Source organism: Truncatella angustata, assembly GCF_020726525.1.
Source record: "Truncatella angustata strain MPI-SDFR-AT-0073 chromosome Unknown BKA67scaffold_3, whole genome shotgun sequence".
NCBI lineage: Eukaryota > Fungi > Ascomycota > Sordariomycetes > Amphisphaeriales > Sporocadaceae > Truncatella > Truncatella angustata.
Window position 1 is genome coordinate 483,688 of NW_025763383.1, and position 21,401 is coordinate 505,088.

At 50.2% G+C, this 21,401-nt stretch overlaps 6 protein-coding genes and 1 non-coding gene across 7 annotated transcripts; 3 read left to right on the forward strand and 4 right to left on the reverse strand.

Annotated features, from left to right (window-relative positions):
- Positions 1 to 291: 291 nt before the first annotated feature.
- Positions 292 to 1,113, reverse strand: BKA67DRAFT_657030 (SGNH hydrolase-type esterase domain-containing protein; the record flags this gene model as incomplete). Its single annotated transcript, XM_046107047.1, has 1 exon — positions 292 to 1,113. The coding sequence occupies one exon, from the start codon at positions 1,111 to 1,113 to the stop codon at positions 292 to 294; it is 822 nt and encodes a 273-aa protein (XP_045959335.1).
- A 661-nt stretch (positions 1,114 to 1,774) lies between these two features.
- On the reverse strand, positions 1,775 to 4,498 carry BKA67DRAFT_591628 (WD40-repeat-containing domain protein; the record flags this gene model as incomplete). The annotated part of the gene is made up of 1 exon (XM_046104741.1): positions 1,775 to 4,498. One exon carries the CDS (start codon positions 4,496 to 4,498, stop codon positions 1,775 to 1,777), a length of 2,724 nt encoding a protein of 907 aa, XP_045959336.1.
- Positions 4,499 to 4,904: 406 nt separating this feature from the next.
- BKA67DRAFT_559411 (uncharacterized protein) lies at positions 4,905 to 7,088 on the forward strand. The gene is made up of 3 exons (XM_046102395.1): positions 4,905 to 5,185; positions 5,244 to 5,564; positions 5,624 to 7,088. The coding sequence occupies exons 1-3, from the start codon at positions 5,150 to 5,152 to the stop codon at positions 6,959 to 6,961; spliced, it is 1,695 nt and encodes a 564-aa protein (XP_045959337.1). The 5' UTR covers positions 4,905 to 5,149; the 3' UTR covers positions 6,962 to 7,088.
- Positions 7,089 to 7,177: 89 nt separating this feature from the next.
- On the reverse strand, positions 7,178 to 10,688 carry BKA67DRAFT_225547 (fungal-specific transcription factor domain-containing protein). The gene is made up of 4 exons (XM_046095590.1): positions 10,129 to 10,688; positions 9,687 to 9,946; positions 9,029 to 9,552; positions 7,178 to 8,980 (listed from the first exon to the last, which is right to left on the reverse strand). The coding sequence occupies exons 1-4, from the start codon at positions 10,428 to 10,430 to the stop codon at positions 7,394 to 7,396; spliced, it is 2,673 nt and encodes an 890-aa protein (XP_045959338.1). The 5' UTR covers positions 10,431 to 10,688; the 3' UTR covers positions 7,178 to 7,393.
- Positions 10,689 to 15,140: 4,452 nt separating this feature from the next.
- BKA67DRAFT_591630 (uncharacterized protein) lies at positions 15,141 to 16,550 on the forward strand (the record flags this gene model as incomplete). The annotated part of the gene is made up of 1 exon (XM_046104742.1): positions 15,141 to 16,550. The coding sequence occupies one exon, from the start codon at positions 15,141 to 15,143 to the stop codon at positions 16,548 to 16,550; it is 1,410 nt and encodes a 469-aa protein (XP_045959339.1).
- A 52-nt stretch (positions 16,551 to 16,602) lies between these two features.
- On the reverse strand, positions 16,603 to 18,396 carry BKA67DRAFT_657035 (putative fatty-acid amide hydrolase; the record flags this gene model as incomplete). The annotated part of the gene is made up of 4 exons (XM_046107048.1): positions 16,603 to 16,724; positions 16,786 to 17,152; positions 17,202 to 18,059; positions 18,115 to 18,396. 4 exons carry the CDS (start codon positions 18,394 to 18,396, stop codon positions 16,603 to 16,605), a joined length of 1,629 nt encoding a protein of 542 aa, XP_045959340.1.
- A 1,778-nt stretch (positions 18,397 to 20,174) lies between these two features.
- On the forward strand, positions 20,175 to 20,261 carry BKA67DRAFT_t73. Its single transcript has one exon. It is a non-coding gene; the product is annotated as a tRNA-Thr (tRNA).
- Positions 20,262 to 21,401: the final 1,140 nt, after the last annotated feature.

Sequence of the window (21,401 nt, forward strand, 5' to 3'; positions counted from 1 at the left end):
TTTTGGCACACCCAAACCCAGCATGAACACAACAAAGCTCGTGTTCCCACCAACGACACCGCCGGGCCTTTTTACACATGCTACAGCACAACGGTGGCATTGAACGGGAATAATAAATGGATGTACCTTCATATGTACCAGTAAATGTTATGTACAAACAATAAGGCCTCTGCACAATGCTTGTGCAAGAGAATAAAAAAAAGAATATAGACATGGTAGAATCGAACTCCTCGCTTTCACCGAACCAACGCTCAGTCCCAGTCCCATGAACCTAGTGGTTCCTCTCTTCTTTTACATCAAGCGGTACGGGGTTGGGTTACCGCTCTTGAGGTAACTCTTCAAAGATGTGGTCCCGTTCATCGCCGTATTGATCGCCTCCGCAAAGGCCTGAGCACTCAGATCCGCGCCCGTAGGGCTCGTGTGCGTGTGGTCATTGGGGTAGAGGGCGTTGGTGGCCGTGTTGCCGAGCTTGGCGTATGTGTTGGCGACGGCCTGGAAGTGGTCGACGAAGGTGACGCTGGAGCTGCCGATGGCCTGCTGCGCCGTCTTTTGATAACCGACGAAGCGCGGAGCCGAGTAAACGTACGAGCCAGTCTCCCAGAGGTTGTTCGGCGTCTGCGACGACAGGATGACGGTGGCACCCTTGGCTGTCATCAGCTTGGCGGCCTGTATGACGTAGAAGACAAAGGTGTAGACAGTCGCGCCCGTGGAGTCCGACACGCATGTCTCAGTGCCGGAGCCGGGGCAGTCGGAGCGTCCGTTGTCGCTTGATTCGGGCGAACCGCCATCGTTGTGGCCGAACTCGATGACGACGATGTCACCAGATGTGACTGATGCGGCTGTGGATGCAAAGCGGCCCTCGTCCCAGTACGATCGTGCAGACCGGCCACCAATGGCGTTATTGACGGTTGTGATGGACACATATTTGTTAATATATTGACCCCAACCGTCCGTGTCACCGTCATTGGCACCGTTCTTGGCCATGGTGCTGTCACCGCATAGGTAAAGAGTTGGTGTGGCCCGGGCGGCCAGTTCTTTATCGACAGGAGTAGGCGAGGCCGTGGCTTGGAAGGCACTCAGCGCCAGGGCCAGTAGTGGAGTTGCGAATTTCATGATTGGAAATATAGAAGATGCGGGCATATAGTTCAGGATCTGGTATAAGCTTAAAAATAAGGACCGGCCTGTGCGAATGGCAATGTGAGAAGCGAACGACTAAGTTGATTATATAGTGACGATCGTCACCCAGACATACATCAGGGAGTTTTTAAGTCAATTTGTATGATCCTGTGCATGTGGCTGCGCATCTGCCGGCATCTATTCCCCTTTTGGGAATCTGGGGTGCAGCTCCGTTGGACCGCCGGAATTTTCTTGGCTCCAGTGCGAAGGCCCCGGTCATGGTGTTTTCCACCAGTCAATAAGAGATGAACCAGGAGCCAGGGGTGATTCCAACTCCACTAAGTCAAAACCAGTACGGGCCAACACCACTCCTGATTAAAATTTCACCATAAGCCGTACCCAATCCTTGACTGCGCTTAAGGAGAATTGTACCACTACAAGTGGGTTTTCTCTTGGCAGCAACTGGTGTTCGTCCCATCATTGACCGATGTTTATTGAGGAGTTCGGAAGGGGCTCATGAGAGTATAGACGTCTGAGGCTTCACCTGGCCTGGTTTTCATTGCTTTGCCACGTGGAAGTGAGAAAAGCGTAGGGAGAATTTTCGCGTAGTGCATTGGCATTGATTCGAATGGTGCGCTTAACTCGGTGACCAGGAAATCTATGTCGCCATAATAACGTCGCCATCCGCGCCATCCGCAATGGCCATACCACCTAAGCTAGGTGCAAGACTATCCATCTCTTGCAGGGTATACTCAACCAGGTAGCTTTCGTCTACCAATTCCTCCATCCTCTTGTAGTGTCTCTCGGTATATACTTTTAGCGCATTCAGAACCTCCTTCAAGCTCTTTTGCCCACGTGCTCCCTTGACGGATAAATTAGAGAACTTGGATGCGGGATAGCTCCTCACGAGCGTCCATAGAATACGCTGCGCTATAGGCGCGGTCCTCGCGTTTGTGTTCCAGTCACGCAACCTCAAAAGTAGCATGAAGAGCTGCTCGTCTGACAAGTTAGCAAGAACCTTGTCTACAGCCAACAGGCCGGTCAAGCTGCCTGACTCTGGTGTCTTTGAGTTGATGACATTGGTAAAAAGCGATAGCAGGCGGCCCGGGTGGTTGAGCTGCAGTGCTAGCACGATCGCTTCTCGATAAGAACCATGATGGATGTGATTCTGGAGTTCTTGTTCCTGCTCGATCAGCTTTAATTGCTCCTGGCTCGCGGCGACTTGCGTTTCCGAGGAAGTGTCCTTCCAGAACGTGACGGTCGAATCTCCGCTTCCCGACACGATCATGTTGGTTTGTGGTTGAACTGCTAGCGCCCAAACCCGATCTTCGTGGTTGTCCAGAGTGCACTCAGCCTCGCCACTATTGGCATCCCAAACCTTCACAAGACCATCTCCAGCCGCGCTAGCGAACAGAGTGGGCTTCTTCCCGCGGTCTTCATTTGACGGAATATTCAGCCAAATAACTTTGAGAACGCTGTTGGTATGACCCTCAAACGTCCTCAGGCATGTATAGTCGTTAAGACTCCACAGCTTGACGGTCTTATCACCACTTCCAGTGACAATCGCCCCCTTCCCGGCGACAGGGCCTTGTTCACCTTGAATGATGGGAGTATTCGAAGGCGCAAAGCTGACTGACCAAACGCCTCGGCGATGGCCACGAAGAATGCCCTGAACTTCGCCCTCTTGCAAATCCCAGATTTTCACGGTCTTGTCTTGGGAGGCAGAGGCGAACAGCTTTGACAGTGGGTCCACGTCAATAGCATTGATGTCTTTGTCGTGTGACTTGCGGGTGTATGCAGCTCGTAAGCCCTTGTTCGTCGCATCCTGCGGTTCCCGAGGGATCTCCCATTTCTTGATAGTTTGATCTTGTGAGCCAGTTATCAGGAAGGCCGGGGGGTGGTTCAGAGGGTCGGCAAACGCTTTTGATCCCTCTTGCGGCCTGGTCCTAGGTAGTGCAACAGCTCCAATTGATTCAGCATGTCCAGAGAAAACAGCGTGACAGGTATAAGAGTTGTTGGCAGGATCGATACGCCACACGCGTGCAGTATTGTCCTTAGCTCCTGTGGCAACCCAGTGTCCTGACCAGTCCACATCCAGTGAGATGATAATCTCCTCGTGACCTTTTAGAAGCGCGATATCTTGCCCGAAGTACTCGGAGGAAACCAAAGCCCCAGACCCAGGCTCCGTGACGGAAACCAACCGTATATCTTCCGAGTTTGTGGCCAATGCCATCATGGACGAATCAGGTAGGAGATACCGTAGGTCGATGATTTCATCGTGCGTTCCGGATATCCTCTTGAAGGGTTCCGGTGCTTGTGTGGCTGTTTCTTTGGTGGGGATGTCATACATGGTCAAAGTGTGGTCAACCTGAACACAAACTATGAAAGGTAATTCAGGTCTTGAGATGGCACGGACGAATGCTTCGGGCTCGGCCTTGGCATCTTGCTCTCTGGTGAGTTCTCGACCGGTTTCCGTGTTCCAATACCGAAGGCATCCGTTGGATCCTGCGGTGTATGTGATGCTCCCTCCGGCGACGAAACCTACGGCTTCAACCAGCTCGAAACTTGGCACAACCTTGCGGACTTTCCAGGACCTCACATCCCACCAGATGATTGTCTTGTCACGACTAGCTGATACCAAGACGTCTTGTTCAGACGAGTAGTCCAAGCCTTGGACATCCGAGACGTGGGATTCCAGGTTGGCCACAACATTTCGCTTCTGCAAGTCCCACACACGAATCTTTCCATCCTGGCTTCCGGAAGCAAGGCGGAATCTGGCAGTCACGGACTGGTCCTCGTCGGGCTCATCTGCCGCTGTCCTCGACTTCCTTCTCTTCTTGTTGTCTTCTTTCGCACCGTTGGCTTCGGATGTCTTTTTCGCGCTTGCCGCAACTTCAAAGAAGTGCAGAGCAGACACGAGCACACTCGGTCCCCGGAATGTGTGAGTAACGTAGCCGCCAGCGATATCCCAGACCTTTATGCCGCCGTCGGTTCCTCCAGTGGCGACCAAGGTTCCGGTGCGGTCCACGGCAAGGACCATAACAGGGGTCGCATGAGGCTTGAGGGTCCTCAGTAGTTGATGGGTGATGGCGTCGGTGGCGTCGGTGGACTTCAGAGAGTATATGCGCATGGACAGCGAGCGGGAGCACACAATGAGATGTGACCCAGACGGGGTGATTGTCAGGGTTGAAATTTGCTCGCCATCGCCCTCGACTTTTCCAAGATGCTGTCCGGTCTTCACATCAGTGAAGATGACATCCTCGCCCAAGGTAGTCGCGAGGATGCGGGCGCCATTGTCTAGGCCGATCGCACCTCCAGTAAAGATAGGTCTGATGACCTCGGTCGCCTCGAAGGTGGTCTTGAAAGGCGACTTGCTAGCCATGATGGGAAATGAAAAGACGAACAGTCAGAATGTGGTGCAGACGACTTGCTCGAATTCTCCCACTTGCACGGGCGAAGCTACCAAAGACTTTACGCAGGCGGGATGCGGATGCGACTTTCTGGAATTTTTTTGCTTATCTTATCGGATCACAGCGTATTGTAGCGTCGCGTAGCGTAGCGTAAAGGGCAGAAGGGCCGCGTACATGGCGGGCGGTTGTCATGCTCCAGGGCTCTCAAGACCCCTGTTGATGCTTTGCAGGTGCTCCGTTGGTGGGGAGGCAGAGGGCCCCAGCCTGTACTGTAGGTACCAGCGTAGCAGGCGTCTGGCGTAACTTAGCTTGCTTGCCTGGGTGCACTTGCATAGTTTCCCTCCCGAGGCTAACCTAGGTTAGTCCAGCCTAAGGTTAGTCCAGTCCAACTTGGCGTCTCATTGCGTTCAATCCATCATCAAGCTCAATCAAGACATCGACCTCTGCTCGAGATACAGCGGAAACGATGACTTAGCACCACTCGCTTGTCAACTCCAATCCCGGCATCTTGACCTCCCGACGTGTGCAAGAGTTCTTGAGGACTTGAAAAGACCCGCCCTTGGCTGCAGCAACCTATCTTAGCCCCCTCATGTCCATGTGCGCCTTCGGGGCACTTCTTTAGCATGGGCAGGCTCGGGCCCTTGACTTCCCAGGCATTGGTACACGCAAACTTGATCTCTCAACTCACTGCACCGTGTCGCTTACATTCATACCCAGGGCCGCTCACCCTACGATGACGTCGTAGAGGGTACGGGTCAAGATGATCCTCATGAGCCCGAACGGCAATATGATGAGAAAGGTCGTGTCATAAACCCAGAGACTAGGCAGAGGACCAAGAACGTCATCCGTGCTCACAATGAAGTAATGGAAGTCATTGGTGTGGCGGAGCCAGAGAACTCAAGCGATTCGCTCGAACTTGTCATGGCCAGGGACCATCAAGCATACGAGTCGGGAGCCGGCAGAAACTTGCTCAATATTGGACGGACGCTTGGTGTCCTCGGCATATGGGGTGTCCATGGCGTGCGGCAAAGAATCATGGTATTTTGAACCTCTCATTGTCAACCCCTTGGAAACCACACACGCTGACTTTCACAAAGCTCTACAGGCCATACTCCAATGTAGAGTTCAAGCGTCTATGGGAATACGAACGCGAGCGACGTTCCCTGAACCAGTTGATGCTTGTTGGACTACCATCCTTTGTGGTCATGCATGTCATTCACTGGACGCGCTTGTCAGTCGACTGGGTACTCGACAAGCCATTGTTGAGAGTCGCTCTCGGATGGTGCCAATTCCATCTCCACTTGTTTCTGACTATGCAGAGACTTGGGTTGATACCAAGCTCGAAGTGGCTTCCCGGGCCCAAGTTCTTCATTCCCTTCACCGAGAAATCTCCCCTACCCGCCCCGCCACCCATTGACAAGTTGAGTGCCGCGTCCATTGGAGGCTGGATCAGCCATCTTGCTGTCAACATGGCTCCGTATGCCGCATTCTTCCTTTGCGGTCGCATTTGGAATTATGTTCACATCAACCTGTGGCCACACGTACACGCACAGCTGCCAAAGCCTTCTAAGAATGAGCACTATGTGCTAAGACCGTTGCCGATCGAGCCAAGACGGACAATAGAAGAGGATGAATGGCACACCGTCCCTGAATCCCCCACCCTTGGAGATGCCGACCACGAGATACGACACGGTAGGAGCCCAGAGCGAGACGTCCCTACTCTGCAAGCTCTGGAAGGCCAGGGGGCAAACACCGATAATGGAATCCCGTTCGGCGCCATCAGGAGACAAAGCACGTTTTCTAGCCGAGGTGGTGATCAAGACTACGGCACCGACGAAGAAGATGCCGATATGGTCAATCCGACACTCATCAGCTTCGACGTTGACACAAGCGAATCTAATGAGCAGCCAGCGGGCGTCTGGTCCGCAGAGCTGCGTCCTAGCTTTGCGGGAGAAGGACGGCAGCCGCCTCCGGACCAGCCAGTGTATATGGTTAACCCGCTCACTAATTTGCCGGCTGTACTTGCCACAGATATCTTGACCAACTTCGTCACGTACATCCTATGTGCGCCCTTTGATACCCTTGCCACCCGGGCGACGGCTCGGGCATTCGCTCGCAGACGCGGCCTCCCCACAGCCAACATGTACCAGATGAGTCTCCTGGACGGCTTGTGTTGGCGGAACTTCGGAAACATATTCGGCATCGAGATAATAAGGTTGTTGATTTCAGGCGAGCTCTGGGCGCTGACGAGCATCGTGTCGCAGTGGCTTCACGTCTCCGAGGATGAGTGGAAGGAGTTCCATAAAGAGGAACAAGAACAGAAGGAAAGAGACGAGGCGCTTGCTCGTCTGGAGCAGGCTGTGGACATGTTGGAGGGAGAGGTTGCGGCCGAGCATGCTGCCGCCGAAGCCCACCTACAAACTCCGGACCAATGAAAGAAAAGCTGGGGTTGTACCCGTAACGTGCTTTGTATTATAAACTTGAGCTCGATGCCAATGGGGCTAGAACATAACCTGCTCATGTCTATTAATTTGACCAGCAATCAGTATTGGACTTTGGAAACTTAAGCACGTTTCTTCTCATATTTATATTTAACATAGCCGGGCCATTATCCTAAATGCTATGATGTATATCTAGCACCGTCAATCCCGTTATCCTGCTCGTGGGTATATGTACTCCTCGCTTTCATCTCGAAAGTCGCTGCTTCCGGTTACTCGCGGGACTTCGTATCCTAACCCCCTCCCAAACACTTTTATATCCTTCTCAAACGCCATGTCATCATCATATCCCAAGAAAGAAAACAGTATGAACCCGATAGAGAACGGTTGCCATAAGACCTTTCTTTATATCCCAGCCCATACCAAAGTTTAAGAAACGAATACATCGCCCGCGCTGCCAGTATCCACCAACAGATTCATAAAACTATCATTTGGCTCTGCCGTCGTGGCGGGAGCAACAGCCGTGGCGTTTGGCGCCGCGTTGTTCTTCTTGCCCCCTTCAGCGGGAAAGTGCAGCCACTGGTCGAAATCGATGTTTGTACCTGTCAGGGCGTTCCAGTCGAATTCATCCTGCTGGTGTTGGGTGAAATCAAGGTCCAGGTCCATCGGAGCCGGTGCCCCCGCATCGCTCGAGTCGCTTGCAGTGGGCGTGAGGCCATCCTTTTCGGTTTGCGGCGGCGAATTGCCAGCCGCCAGGTCTGAGGTTGTGACATACATGTTGGGGTTGGCACCGAGCCTATCGGCCTCTGGCTGTGTCATATACGGTGCGTTCTCGGGTGGTGGAGTGGCCATCTTCTCTGATGGTATAAGGGGGAGTGCAAAGATGGCATTCTTTTCAAGCTCGGCGCCCATCTGGGCACTGTGAGAAGCCTGGATGTCAATGGCCGCCTTACGTAACGCAGCATCCAAGAAGGCGACCGCATAGTCAGCAGCTGAGTAGATGTCGCGCAGTCTCTCCATGACCTTCATGCACTGGCGGAATCCGCGGACTGCCTTATCGCGGGCGTGGGGTAACGGGTTCTTCATCTCGAGCAGATGAATAATCATTGCCGGGAGAATGACAGTGACACCAGTGGTCGGCAAGAATCTCTCGAGCTTAAGATGGTGCATTTCGGCAGCCATACGAGTGATTTGAGAGGCAGCATCCCGAACCTTCATCCGGGACATCTCCTGAGCTTGTCGAGAAGTTGTCGGGGCGTGTAGAGGAGAAGCGTGAAGGAATTGCGGTCGATGCAATGCTGATATTGTGGTATAGTATACCATGTGCAGCAAGTTGCGTTGAACGGCAATTGTCTTGTGACCATCCTTGACATCCATAGCCGTCAATCCACGGTACTGACAGCAAGCTGGTAGTTGTTCAGCCCAAGCCATGAGCGACAAGTCACATTCTGTGACAGTCTCGAGGTTATCGAGCTGCTTTTTGGGATGGAGCATCATGGTACTGTTCGTGGTGTTCTCTGCTCGTTCCGAGTCTCGCACAAGGACAGAATATTGCGCCTTTAGCATTTGGCTGATACACAAACAAAGCTTCGCCTTGGCAACGCACATTGATGCGAGTTGTTGTTGCATCAGGACATCCCGAGCCAGGGTGCAGTCATGGGTAATGACTTGAACGTCATCTGCAAGAGGCCCAATCTCGAAGTCGCTTTCCTCCAGCAATGGCACATCGAAGTCTTCGTCTTTTATCCTGGTCGGTCTTCGCATGCCTAGTGCAATCAAACGATCACGCATGAAACAGGACCACCATATCCTCTTCCACAACTTTTGTTTCCGCGGTGACATGCTGGTGTTGGCGGGATTGCGGTGCAGCCCGATGGTATGAGCCAATGAAATGGCAACACCCATCCAATGCCATGTGTCTTTTTGGTCATCGGGCGTCTCATACCAGTAAGTCATGAGTAGTAATGATTGGACGAGGATAAGCCGATCACTTTCGTAATCGAAGTCATACAAAAGCTATCGCTATTAGCACAGCTAGCGATGGCATGTTGGAGCGTCACTTACCCTGGTTTTCTGGAAATAGGCCTTCCGGGCGGCTTTTCTGTTTGCGTATCCTGCCTCCTTCAGGTACTTGACGTCAACATAGGCAGTGCTGGCAAACATGACAGCATGATATAAGAACAAACTGATCTGTCCGTTGAGGCCGTCGGCTGAGTTGATAGCGCCCAAAAAATCATGCAAGTCCAACATGGGCATATACGGGTGGACATATTCGAGAAAAGATCGCAACAGCGCATTCTGCAAGGTGAGGCTGGGTAGCGTAAGGGCCCCCTTCATGTGCAGGTAGCTCACATCTTCGGCAGCGATCTTGGCTGGCAGAGGCCGGATGAAAGCAGGAAGATATGATGACGCATCTGGTTCCTCCAGCGAGCTCAAAAAGTGAGCAGTCTTGGCCTCGCCGAATGCAGCGCCGTTTTGGCTCGCGTCGTTCAAATTAGGCCATATACTTGGATATCTAGATCCACCGTTCCCGACTTGTAATTGAGCCAGTAACAATGGGTCTGAATGTAGGCTGGCTGATTGCTGATCTGTAGCACATGAAAAATTGCATGGTCAGTATGACTTCATCAAGTGACTGACGGTTTGTTGCTTGACAACTCATGGGTAGCTGTGGCTTCTGACATGTGAAAGCGCGTGGGGCCGGAGGATCGTCAAAGCTTACATATGAGATGCGGAACGTGACCCTCCAAACCGGCATCCAAGAGATTAGCTTGGCTGGGTTGTCGACCAACCGAATTGGTCGTTTCGTCGCCGTTGGTCGTTGCAATAGACACTTCGCTTTGGCGGCGCAGTTCCGTAGCTGGGCTGATGAGAACAGGGTTGCTCGCCAAGTGAAGTTTGTGTGCCTCGGCCTTTTGATGGACAGGATTTTGACCTGCTGCACTGGGGTTGTGGTTGTGGTTGCTGTTGAAGACGCTCTTCCTACAAAGTACCGACAAGGTTAGACTGGGGGGGGTCCCGAACAGTTGGAGAATTTGGAGGTGCATCAGACATGTCTTTTGCTTTGAGGATGACGCATTCAAAACGTATACTTGGGTTTCAATCGCAACCGTGCGATTTATGCAAGAAACAATAAAACATGTAGGAAACGCTCTTGTACTCACTTGCGTCGGCGGCTTTCCTGCACGATGCATTCGACATTATCCCATCTGCAATTGCCACAAGGGGCTCCCTCTACAACATCGCACCGCACCTTGCGTGCACGGCAGGATACGCAAGCACGTGCGGCTCGTCGTTTTGTGATTTTTGGCGCTCCGTTGGGATCTGATTCGGAGGCTGTTCGCTTCTTTGACGTCGAATTGCTCTTGTCCTCTGTTGACGCAGGCGATTGGGTGCTATCTCCTCTCGATGGTGAATTGGCGTCCTGTGGCTCGGGCGAGCGGACGCTCGAATCGTCTTGCGCCATCCTGGCGTACTAGCAACGAAGATAAGCTGGTCAAGCTCGGGATATGCAAAAAGAATAATTTTGAATGACACCGTAATCGGCAATCAGGTTCCTGGTGACTGTGTTTCCCTTCAGATTTCGTCAAAGGTATCGCTGGTCAGCTCGATTGGTGAGGTACAACTCCCAGGTAGTCGCGGACTTCACGCTATAACTGAATTGTGCGGGTTCGAGGATGTCTGCGGCAATAGCTGGGTTGTCTATGTGGAAACTTTCTGCCGTAGTCTAGGAAAGTTGAACTCTCGCACCCATAACACAGTCTTGTTCGACTGGATCATCGATTCTAGGCACGTGAAATATGTTGCAAGAAAGTTTCTGGGGAATGAGACCGCCCGAGCTGGTGGCAGCGGGCCAGTGGGGGACCAGGGACTAATATATTTCATGGAGATCTTTCACACGCGATCAGATCGTGTAGGTTAGACCGGCAGGGTGTGAACACAATGCGACCGGTACATAGGTACCTGACAGGCGGACCTAAAAGATGGGCGTTTGCATCTACAGTACTAGTTGCCATGTCATGTCCAAGTACGAAACTGGAATGCGTGTCTCCATAACTTCTCCGCCAAGGTGCCCACACGGTAATCTTGGCAGCCCCAGGAAAAACAGTTATCAGGCAGGGGACCCAGACAAAGATCCGTATTCCGATTCCTACTTCTCACATGCTTTCATGCCAAAGCCGGCGAAAGCCATGTAAGTTCTCGAAGCTGGTATCTGTTAGTCAAACATGAGGACGGCATCAGCATCACACGCTCAATCGTTATGTAATTGCTGGTCATTCATTTACGGCGAGAAGCCACCGATACGGACGTGTTCCCTTTCCCGGCTTGCGTTGCCGCACCCCAGGAAAGGTTCAGACGGCTCCGCCTCCAATTGACGACGAGCCACTCCACAATAGGGAATTGTGGAGTGGCCAATCAGTGCTGAGGACCAAGGCGTCGGTCATGTTCGACGTTGTAAGTTGTAACTCGTGAGCCATACCCTGACGAGGCTAGTTGTCATTCTTGACGAGTCAGCAGGCTCCTTTTAGGTACAGCAGTAGCGCATACTAGCGGCATTGTCCCTGTGTCGGCGTGTGTTCGAGCCTTCGAAACACGATGCGGATTTTGTGATGCAATCGAGAAGAATCCGCGTCCCGAGGTTCCCGTAGATTCTGTTTTGCGTCATCCCTGTTTGGCCCCGTACAGGTAGTCGATCTACTGTAGTTGTGGCACTTTGTACTGTGGTAGCTTGACAGTATAAATCCCCGACGGCGATTTGACCAGCCCCCAGTCGTACTGTTCGCGTGCCGAGGCACCATCTCTTTGTAAAGTTCAAGGTGAGAAATGCAGCAATGAAACTCAGGGCTTGAGCCCAAGGTGAGCATGCAAGCTATCGTCGTTTAGGCAATCGTCCGCTCCGCTTCAGGTCTTGCCCGGTCGTGGAGGTGAACAGTCCGCTAATCCGAGACTTGATCCTCGAACAGCGAAACGCGAGGCTGCTGGACTGGCGCTTGACCCCTTGTTCAGCCCCGGCGAAAATCGGGTCACGCACAACAAGAGCAGTGGATGATTCCATAACAAAATGCGACCATGTGGATCTTGATCCTATGAAGTGTCCTAGATTTGAAATGAAAATGCAAAGCCTTCAATATTGGCTGCTTCCAGCGGATGAAACCGGTCAATCTTGCATTTTTCAAGCATGAGTGGGAGTGCTTCGTCGCCGGAATAGATTAAAACATGACACTTGTGGGAAGCCGCATGTTCATCGAGATAACCCAAGCTTGGACTAGGCATAGAGTATGGCAGAGTATTATCACACGGGACTCGCTATTATGCGAGCAAGAGTTGAAAATGTCTAAGCTTCAGGCGCGAACATCGGCAATAAATGAAATCGCGAATTGCCTGTAGAACCTAGACCGTTATTAAAGCGTTTGCCAAACGATCAGCAATTGTTTGCATTGTCCATGTATGGGACCGTGGACGTAATCAACGGGTGTCCCACCACTGCAGATCCTGGTCATATCATTACGTCGCCACAAGTTATCCCGATTCCCGTAGCGCTATCAGACAAATCCAATCCCCTTTTTCTATCTCCACGTCGATTTGAGAAATGCCCCTCCCCCTCATTATTCCAAGAAAATGTGTTATGAACCCGAACCTGGGGCTCCCGCACTTTTGGGAATTGGGGGCACTTCTTGGCAACTGTACGGGTTTATAGGAAATAGGAAATAGAGAAAGCCCTTGGACCATCTAGCGTGGGTTTGTCGTGTCTCGATCTGTTCGTCTTTTAATAGAACAATCGAATAGCAGTACCCATTATTTGTCCACCCATCGTTTTGTCCTCGCTATTCGGAACTTAACCCGGAACTAACCCGCTGCTTAACAAATTTCCGGTAAAGCTTCCGGTACAAGATCGGGCTTCCGAACACAGGAAGGTGACACGAGTGCGTTAAGTGACAGTAGACCGGATATGTAGAATCAGAGAGATGGAGTGCCGGCTGCCTCGTAACTCCTTTTCTTGAGCACACTACTTGAGTTAGTATAAAATTACGGCATAACGGTCGTGATCGTCTTGCAGATGATGCTAACTCGGCTAGGATAGGCGCTGTTGCATGAGGCTGCATGTCAAAGACCCAACCTACCGTCAAGTCTATCATGCAGGATATTGAGTACTAAGCCTATTAGCCAACCAGGCACCGTAGTTTCGTGCAACGCGATAAACTGTCATGGCGCTACGCATAATGAAGACCAGGTATCGATGAAGTTGCTTCCGTACTTTCCCGACAAGTGCTTCATGGTAGGTCTGTTGATACCTAAAACCAAATGACGATTAAGAGTATTTTGCCAAAATGAGGCCGCCGATGATCTAGCTTGAAACGATTGAACATGCATCACCGCAGGCACTATGTTGTTGATTAGTATCAACCTCCTACATTCTTTACAAATGCGGATGGACTTGATTTGTTCAATGGAGTATTACATGCAATACTTCCGAAGCTGCGCTGGATGGGATTTCCGAGGTCCTGCTTCTGGAAGTGAACCTCCATCTCATCGACAACATGATACTTGATGGCCTCTGGGTAGTATGTCATTAGGTTTTATGATCAGAGTCGAATACCAGACTCGAAGATTTGGGTTCTGTAATCGGGTCTTTGCCACTGACCGTAACCTGTCAAACCCACTCATCCTACCACAGACTGGCATCTATGAAGCAAATCACCGCGAGCTGAAGAACCCTTCACACCCTTGGTACAACCCATGACTATCTAGTCACTTGCTAAGCTCACCTTCGCAGCTCTATTCAGGGTTCTTGGACAACGGTCACCATTCTGCTTGCATCAAGCAGGTATTAGAAAGTAGTAATTAACGTAGTTGCAGTCGACGGTTCTATATGTTGACTTTCACTAGTGTTGCCTATATATGGGCTTATAATCAGTACTGTTAATAGTATGTGTGTTGTACTTCTATGTTGTGACCACTCCGATGACAGAGTATTCGTAACACCGTATTACACGTACACTTCTAGATCAGTGACTTTCTACGAAAAATGCAAAATATCATACAAAGCAAACCTCGACTCTAGATCTTGTGCCAACAGCTATAATTTCGCATATCTCGGCACGTTCAATTTAGCTTGGATATGCTAGTGAACTCTGAGATGATATATTATGTCGCCGCCCAGTTTATTGGTTACTTCGCAACTTACTAAATGCGCACCATGCGTCTCCCCGCGCTGGATGCAACTATACAAGCGCCCTGTTCCATAATTCGTGTGACAGAGATGGCTCGCAAAGTCCTCCTCTCTCCCTTGAAAGGGGCAGATGGTAAGGCGCAATGGTACAAAGAAGTATATAATTGACATGGGCCCCGTAAAGCTTCTTGAGTATCACAATATAAGAGCTTACTCGACCTCACGGACTGGCCAATCCTATGCACCTCTCCGTCTTTCCTTTCCCTGCTTTTAGTACGCGTCTCGCCTAGCCGGCCTCCACGGGGCGTGCGTATACTGGCCACAGATGGGGTTACGACCTTAACTCATTGACTCCTACGGGGAGAATACTTTAATATCGTTGCACTTTCTTCAAAGTCGGCCTCGAAACATATTATATACGGGCCCGAAATATTATATAATTTGTTGGAATATGGTTATCCGCGGTCTCGCACGACCATATAGTCTAGCTAGTTACCGGCGTACTGACGGCAAGCCACTACAGCCACACCGTGGCTGTCGGCAGCTTGCAGCCGTATAGGCCAAACCCCTATCTGTAGATCGCGTACGATGGGAAGAATCCCTTCTTCCTTTCGTACGATAGCGCTGAATAGATCTATTTGTCGCCCAAACTGTACGGAGAGAATTGAATGGAGAAGCCATTCCACATAATTCGTGTAATTAAAGCTTTTAAGTTATTTTAAACATATGTGAATACTTTTTTAAATATATAATTCTATTAATAAACAACATTTTAATTATAAATAATACAATTAATGTTAATACGATAATATATAGTATTTTAAATGGTGATTATAAGTTTACACTAAATGACGAGGTGAATTTCGGATAAAGTGGAGAATAACACGATTAGCGTACAAGCAGACAAGTCACCTTTTATTTCAAGGGGAATTAGTTGTGCCCGTTAACGCGTTCGTCATCTTAATTTTTGTACATCCATATTCGACACCACCCTTTTTAAGCGGTATGGAGGCATCTGTAATTAGGAAACCAAAACTAAGGACTGCATGCGACAGATGCTACGAGCTGAAAGAACGATGCGAGCGCGCATCGACGTCCTCCCACTGTGCACGGTGTGACAGGCTGGGTTTGGTTTGTTCAACGGTGCGGCCGGTACGGCCCGTGGGTAGGAGGGCACATCATACGGACTTTGTGGCCAGGATGACGTCGAGCAAACGCAGAAAGCTGCCGCAATTACAGTCTAGCATTGACGCATGTTTAAACATACTTCCCAATCTTCAGCCAGAAGAGAAGGAGTTGTTAGTGTTTCTCCTAAGCCAGCCGGGAAGCCTGGATCAATATGTTGCGTGCTCAAGCTTTCAAGCTGGGCAGCAGCAGTTGTTGTCTGTCCAGCTGCCCACTGCTCTGCCATCCCTCAAGGATGCTTTGCTTGCATGTGCTATAACAATAAAGCAACTTCAAGCTGGCACTGCAGTGGATTCGGATACGACTTCCAGTGTCCGCTACATATTAAAGGCCATGGACGCATTACGCTCGCTGCCTATTTTGTCTTCACAAGACGCAGTTCTATGCCATTCTCTAGGAGGTTTACTGGCTTTCTCGATTTCTTCAGCCATCGGTGTAGGAGTTCCAGACATTTGTCGCCACTGTCTCGGCACAACAACTCCAATCGTGGGAACAACAGTGTCCGATGCACACAAAGATCCGTGGGAGAGCTTTCTGATCTTGTTAGAAACCATGGACTGTCTTGTTTATCGACAAAAGCCGATACTCAGGATTCGGGTACCAGCCTCTGTTGCTATTGACTGTCGCCTTGGCCTCTGTTTGCCTCTGTTGCCCTACTATCATGATCTTTGCGTGATCAGCAATTCACTTCTCAATACAACTGACGTGAGCATTCTGGCTGGCCTGCAAAAGCAGCTGGATGACATCCATTGCATTGTGGAGCCATGGCAGCCATCTCACTTGGATCAACTTATTGATCACTTTGATTCCGCAGAAATCGTCCACGTTCTTGCACAAGCCAAGTTATACCGCTTGGGAGCGCTCCTAGTGGGCCACCGGTTGCGATTCCCATTTGGTCAGGAGGACGCTCAGGCCGAAATATGGTCAAAGGAAGTTATGATGGAACTTGAAATGGCAAAACGAGTCACGAAGCGATCGATGCGATTTGTGACGTTACCATTCATCATCGCAGCCGTTGAGGTCCGAGATAAGAGTCTACGCCTCAAGACGCTCGAGCGTGTGGACGATTGCGTCGACCATTACGCTCAGTTTTTGCAAAAGGCAACCAAGACATTTTTGTCGAGAGTTTGGCACGAGCGAGATCTGAATCTTACGACTCGTTGGTTTGATTCGATCTACAAACCATGTCCTGTGCTGGATTCTATTAATGCAACTTGTTTTAGTAGCTAATAGATCGAGTGGAATTTCGTATGAAGAACACATTTTAGCATGTATCGCCACTCTAAATCTTGTTTATGATCGAGTCCAGTATAGCTGCCGCCTTTATCAGAGCCTCATCCTTATGCCTGTATCCTACAACCTGAACACAAACCGGTGCGCCTTTGTACTGTTCCGAGCCGGTATCTTTGGAGGTATGTGTCAGCTTGAGCTACGCTAAGTAAATTGCGAAGAAGGTGGTACCTACACAAACTGTAGAGCTGCTCATCATCTGGACCGAATTCGGCGTTGCTCAGATCGTCAGCGATGTCCATGTCTTGCACCTGGTCCACTGGAATCACAATAGCCGGGTAATCGAGATAGTTCCACAGGCTAGTGTATGCCACTTTCGACCAGCAGTCCAGGGGAACTGCCGTATGCGGTGCTGGAGGCATGAGAATCACGTCTAGATCATTGTCGCGAAATAGTTTGAGGTACGTTTTCGCGGCCTCGGCTCGGCGGTCATTCAAATTGAAAAGGCCCTGCAGCGTCGTTCCTGGCACCGTTAAAAGGCCGGATGCCGTCAGTGATGGGATGGCCGGTTCCCCTGTTCGCTCGAACTGTTCGCGATAGTACTTTTGCGGTCAGTCTACACCTAGTAAGTCAGGGCTCTGAAGGGCTCACATCGCTTCCTGATAGGGTCATGTAGCCGATAAAGTCTTGGTAGTGCGATTTGACATCGGGCAGATTGATATGGATGATCTCAATGTCGTTGTTGCCGCCTAGAAGATCGATAACCTGCTTTAAACCACGTCTAACTGGCGGCGATGGAGTATAGACGCCGTCATTTTGAGCAACACCGATCCGGAGCTTGTGCGCGGGTTTGAGATCCACCCACGGAATCGAGATCGAAGTGCTGTCATACTTCCAGGGGTCTGCTTGAAGTATCGACTTGAGAAAGAGAGCGCAATCCCGGAGTGAGGTCGCCATGGGCCCAACTGTCGACCGGACACCATCTGTCCCCGGCGGGGTGAGGTCTCGTACACCACCATGAGGAATCAAACCTACGCTAGGCCTGAATCCATATATGCCATTGCATACTGACGGGACACGGATGCTGCCACCAATGTCTGTCCCAACTCCGAGAATGCTGCCTCGAAGGGCGAGGAGGGCACCTTCGCCTCCAGTACTTCCACCTGCAGTGAGCAATTTATTGCGAGGGTTCAATGTTCTTCCAAAAATATTATTGTCACTATCGCCAGTCATGATTGACTGGGGAAGATTGGTCTTGCAATAGAGGACCGCACCCAGGTCAATCAGCATGGCAGCAAGCGCGCTGTTACCCTCCGCTGGCTCATCCACATAGCAACCCAACCCAGTCGACGTGTCGTATCCGGAAACTTGAAAACTATCCTTGAGTGAAATTGGTAGTCCAAATAGCGGCGGGAGGGGCTTTCCGCGAGACTTCGGGTCATATTCCTGGTCAAGCTTCTTCGCTCGTTCAATAGCATCGTCGAAGAATATTTCTGTCAGACAATTCGTCTGCCATGGGTTCAAAATTAGCGATCCTTCTTCAACAGGCGCTTCACCAACTGACCAACTGCTGGGCAATTGCAGCCCTTTTGCAAAATGCTCTGGTTACTTGCTCAGCCGACCAGACTCCAGCCTTCAGCTTTTCAAGAAGTGCGGTTGCATCGTAGTCAGAAGTAATTCTGGATTCTGTCTCGTTTAACAGCCCGCAGGTAAGAGGTACATCCATGACATTGTTTGCATTCTGGAACCTCTCTGTAGGGATTCGCCAATCTTTGGGAATACTGTCCTGCTGCTGCGCCTTCTTTGCTGCTGAGATGGCCTGGTAGTGTCTCATTTTCGATGCCATCTTGATCTTGCGAAATTTGAATCAGCAGGAAACAAGAATGAATGAGTGAAGTTTTCGTTGCTTGTGGATGGTTTTGAAATCTAGACGAATTTCAAACTGGGATATTTCAAGCTATTTATCGTCACAAAAAATAATCAAGACTATCAAAAGAACCCATGAGGGACCGTAGAAACCATAGAAAGCCTCCGGCTCCGGCCCTGGATCTAGCTCTAGCGCAGATGACGGATTCGTAATGCAATGCCTGAAATCTACTGGATTGATTTCTAACCAGCTCTTCGTATTCCACATGACGCAGCAAAGAACCTCGATGTCCCAGTAGAATTTGGTAAGGATGTGAAATACCTTCAGAGCGTCCAAGTCGTCTTGATTGGCCAAGTGTTCAAATCCCGGGCCCTCGGTGGGCTGGTGGGGTAAAAGCTATACCTCCGGTCAACCTTCCGGCCCACTATGACCAATAAGCGTGCGACTTGTCCGGAACGTTTCAAAAACAGGTGGAGGTTTAAAGCCGATTCTTGTTAAAGTGATTGGCGATGAGCGTGACCCGTGGCATGAACCCCGACATTAAACGTGGCTAGGTAGCTATTATGTATCTGCTAAATAAGACATATATTGGGTTGTGCAAGTTGGACGTTAACAGTAGGCTGAATCGATCTTATCAGCGTGTAGGACTTGGTACAAGCTGCACTGGTTCACCAGCCCAATTATACCCCCAACACTGGAAAATAAGCAGGCAGGGCGGTCTACCCAACCAAAGCAGGCTTATATTTTGCCCCGTAACCGTCCTACAGGCTCTAGAACTTGAGGCTCACTGCATGTCTGCGGTAAGAGCTGTTATTGGTTCCTGACGCACACACTGGCAAAATCATCAGGGGTTGAGATGGCTTGCCTCCTTCCATGCCGGAGATCCTCGTCCTGTTCATCCAAGCATGGCATCCGGTACCGATTTGGTTCCAACAGTGGCTTGAAATAACCCCATGGAAACGAATCTCTATATCTTAAAGGTCACGTTGTCTTGCTCGTTGACATTAACAGCAATCAACCGAGGCAAAGCAGCCACGCCAGGTACGTATCCATAATTACTGATGCCATCTCGGCAGTACACAGTTATTCCTGGCTTTCACCGGGCGAAAATACTATCTGACAGTCATGTGTCTGAACTGCATTCCCCATCTTATCCTTATCAGTGTTTGGACTGTGGCCACTACAGCCGATGTATGACCGGAGGCACGAAGCTCGTGGCTTGGAAAAAGCACCGAGCCGACCACGTCCACAGCTAGTCTTGAGTCCAGAGCAAGGTGGGAAGTCAACCGCGTGATGTCCCTCATGGCTGATGACACTTATACTAAACGTTATACTTATATCATGTTAAACATTTTACGATAACCTTGGAAAGGTATAAAAAGGAGTATACGGGAACAGAACGTAAAAATACTAGGCATAGACTAAGACAAGACTAATAGAACAGTTTAGACCCGTTAACTAGATCTTTACCGAGCGATCCATCGGACTAGCGTGGGCTAGGTTGCATGGCATCCGTTTCTGGAAACTGGATTGCAGAATTGTCCAATTTCGACTTCCGCTAACCTCGAAGATAATCCCTTGGTTGGATTAGTACCCAGGTCGGTAACGACTAGGGAATCCCACTTGTTATATGTTTTGCATTTTTGGCCAACCTTCTCAATTCCGGACGCCGTGCTTTGCCACTTTTTTGCAAGCATGTTCGGCGGACTATTGCGAGCCATCTTGACAGTGATCACGAGCAGAATATTGCCATCGTAGCCCGCTTGGCATAGTGGTATTGCGTCGCACTCGTAAAGTTCACGTGCGTCATGCGAAAGTCGGCGGTTCAATTCCGCCAGCGGGCAACGTTCATTTTTGCTCTCTACAATAGAGCATGACGGGCTTATATGGATAGATAGGCAGGCAGCCATGCTTGTAAGCACTAAGAAGTGATGCAGTAACCATGCGTTTCTGAGCCATATTTGATGATTTGGTCGGCGGAGGATGCCGACATCATGGTGCCACTGCTTAGGCGCCTCCTTTTGTCCTAGACTAGTCATTTTTAGAAAAATTGTCGATTGCCCACGCTGCATTCCCCTAGACTATCACCTAACATGGGAGATCAACAGAGGATTGGAGGGCTTTATATACCGGCTGCGGCCACACTCCTGTCAGTGCAAAAATTGCCTATACGACCTGTGTCCCTGGTTCGTTAACGAAGACACCATCCTCGAGGACACATTCGAAAACATTGTGGTTGAATACAAAGCAGTCGAATGAATCCTTGCCAATTTATAACCCTCCTCTCGTCCTGATTTGATTGGTGACGGCTGTCTAGTTGATGGGATTCTAATTATAGCACGATCTACTCGAATGCGAATAGCAATTTTATTCCTGGGGAACGCACCTCGTTGACTCAGACGCCAGCTGAGTGGGCCTGGACCTTCGAGATAGAGAGTGTATGTTTGCTATATCCGGATGTGAATATCGATCTTGCAGGGCCTGACGTAAGCGTTCCCCCATTAAATGTTGCATGTTTGAACTATCCAGGAGGGAATCGATCCACGTTGGTCAGGCGAATCGTGCGCGCTACAACTACCCTGCTTTCCTACGCGCAAGAGCTATCAATGATCCACCTAACAGTTCATAGACTCACTGTCGCCAAACGTCTTGTTGACAAACTTGACTGATGCTCCGCGCTATGTCTCCGTAGTTGGCCAGCCTAACATAAAATGTAGTACCGATCTTAGAAGAAAGGAACCCGGGGTCGAAGTTGGTGTCTGAAACCACTGGCAGAAATGTCGTGGTGGTGGTGGCAGAGAAGACATGCTGTCCCATGTTAAGCTGCTGTCAGTGATGTGTCCGTAGGCGAAGTTGAGACTGAAAAGGTCGGGTTGTATCCGACGTTCTTAATAGTGTTCGAAAGTATGACTGGCCAAAGGCGGGATTATACTTATGATCTTTCGATTGATTGCTCCCTGATAGCATAGCAGGCCATTTATAAG

Excerpts from the sequence above, each read along its gene's own strand:
- BKA67DRAFT_559411 (XM_046102395.1), top strand. The coding sequence starts at position 5,150 with ATGGGCAGGCTCGGGCCCTTGACTTCCCAGGCATTG. Across the intron at positions 5,186-5,243 it reads CCTTGACTTCCCAGGCATTG|GGCCGCTCACCCTACGATGA; the intron begins GTACACGCAAAC and ends ATTCATACCCAG. Across the intron at positions 5,565-5,623 it reads GCGTGCGGCAAAGAATCATG|CTCTACAGGCCATACTCCAA; the intron begins GTATTTTGAACC and ends ACTTTCACAAAG.
- BKA67DRAFT_225547 (XM_046095590.1), bottom strand. The coding sequence starts at position 10,430 with ATGGCGCAAGACGATTCGAGCGTCCGCTCGCCCGAGCCACAGGACGCC. Across the intron at positions 9,947-10,128 it reads CAGGAAAGCCGCCGACGCAA|GAAGAGCGTCTTCAACAGCA; the intron begins GTGAGTACAAGA and ends GGTACTTTGTAG. Across the intron at positions 8,981-9,028 it reads CCTATTTCCAGAAAACCAGG|CTTTTGTATGACTTCGATTA; the intron begins GTAAGTGACGCT and ends TAATAGCGATAG.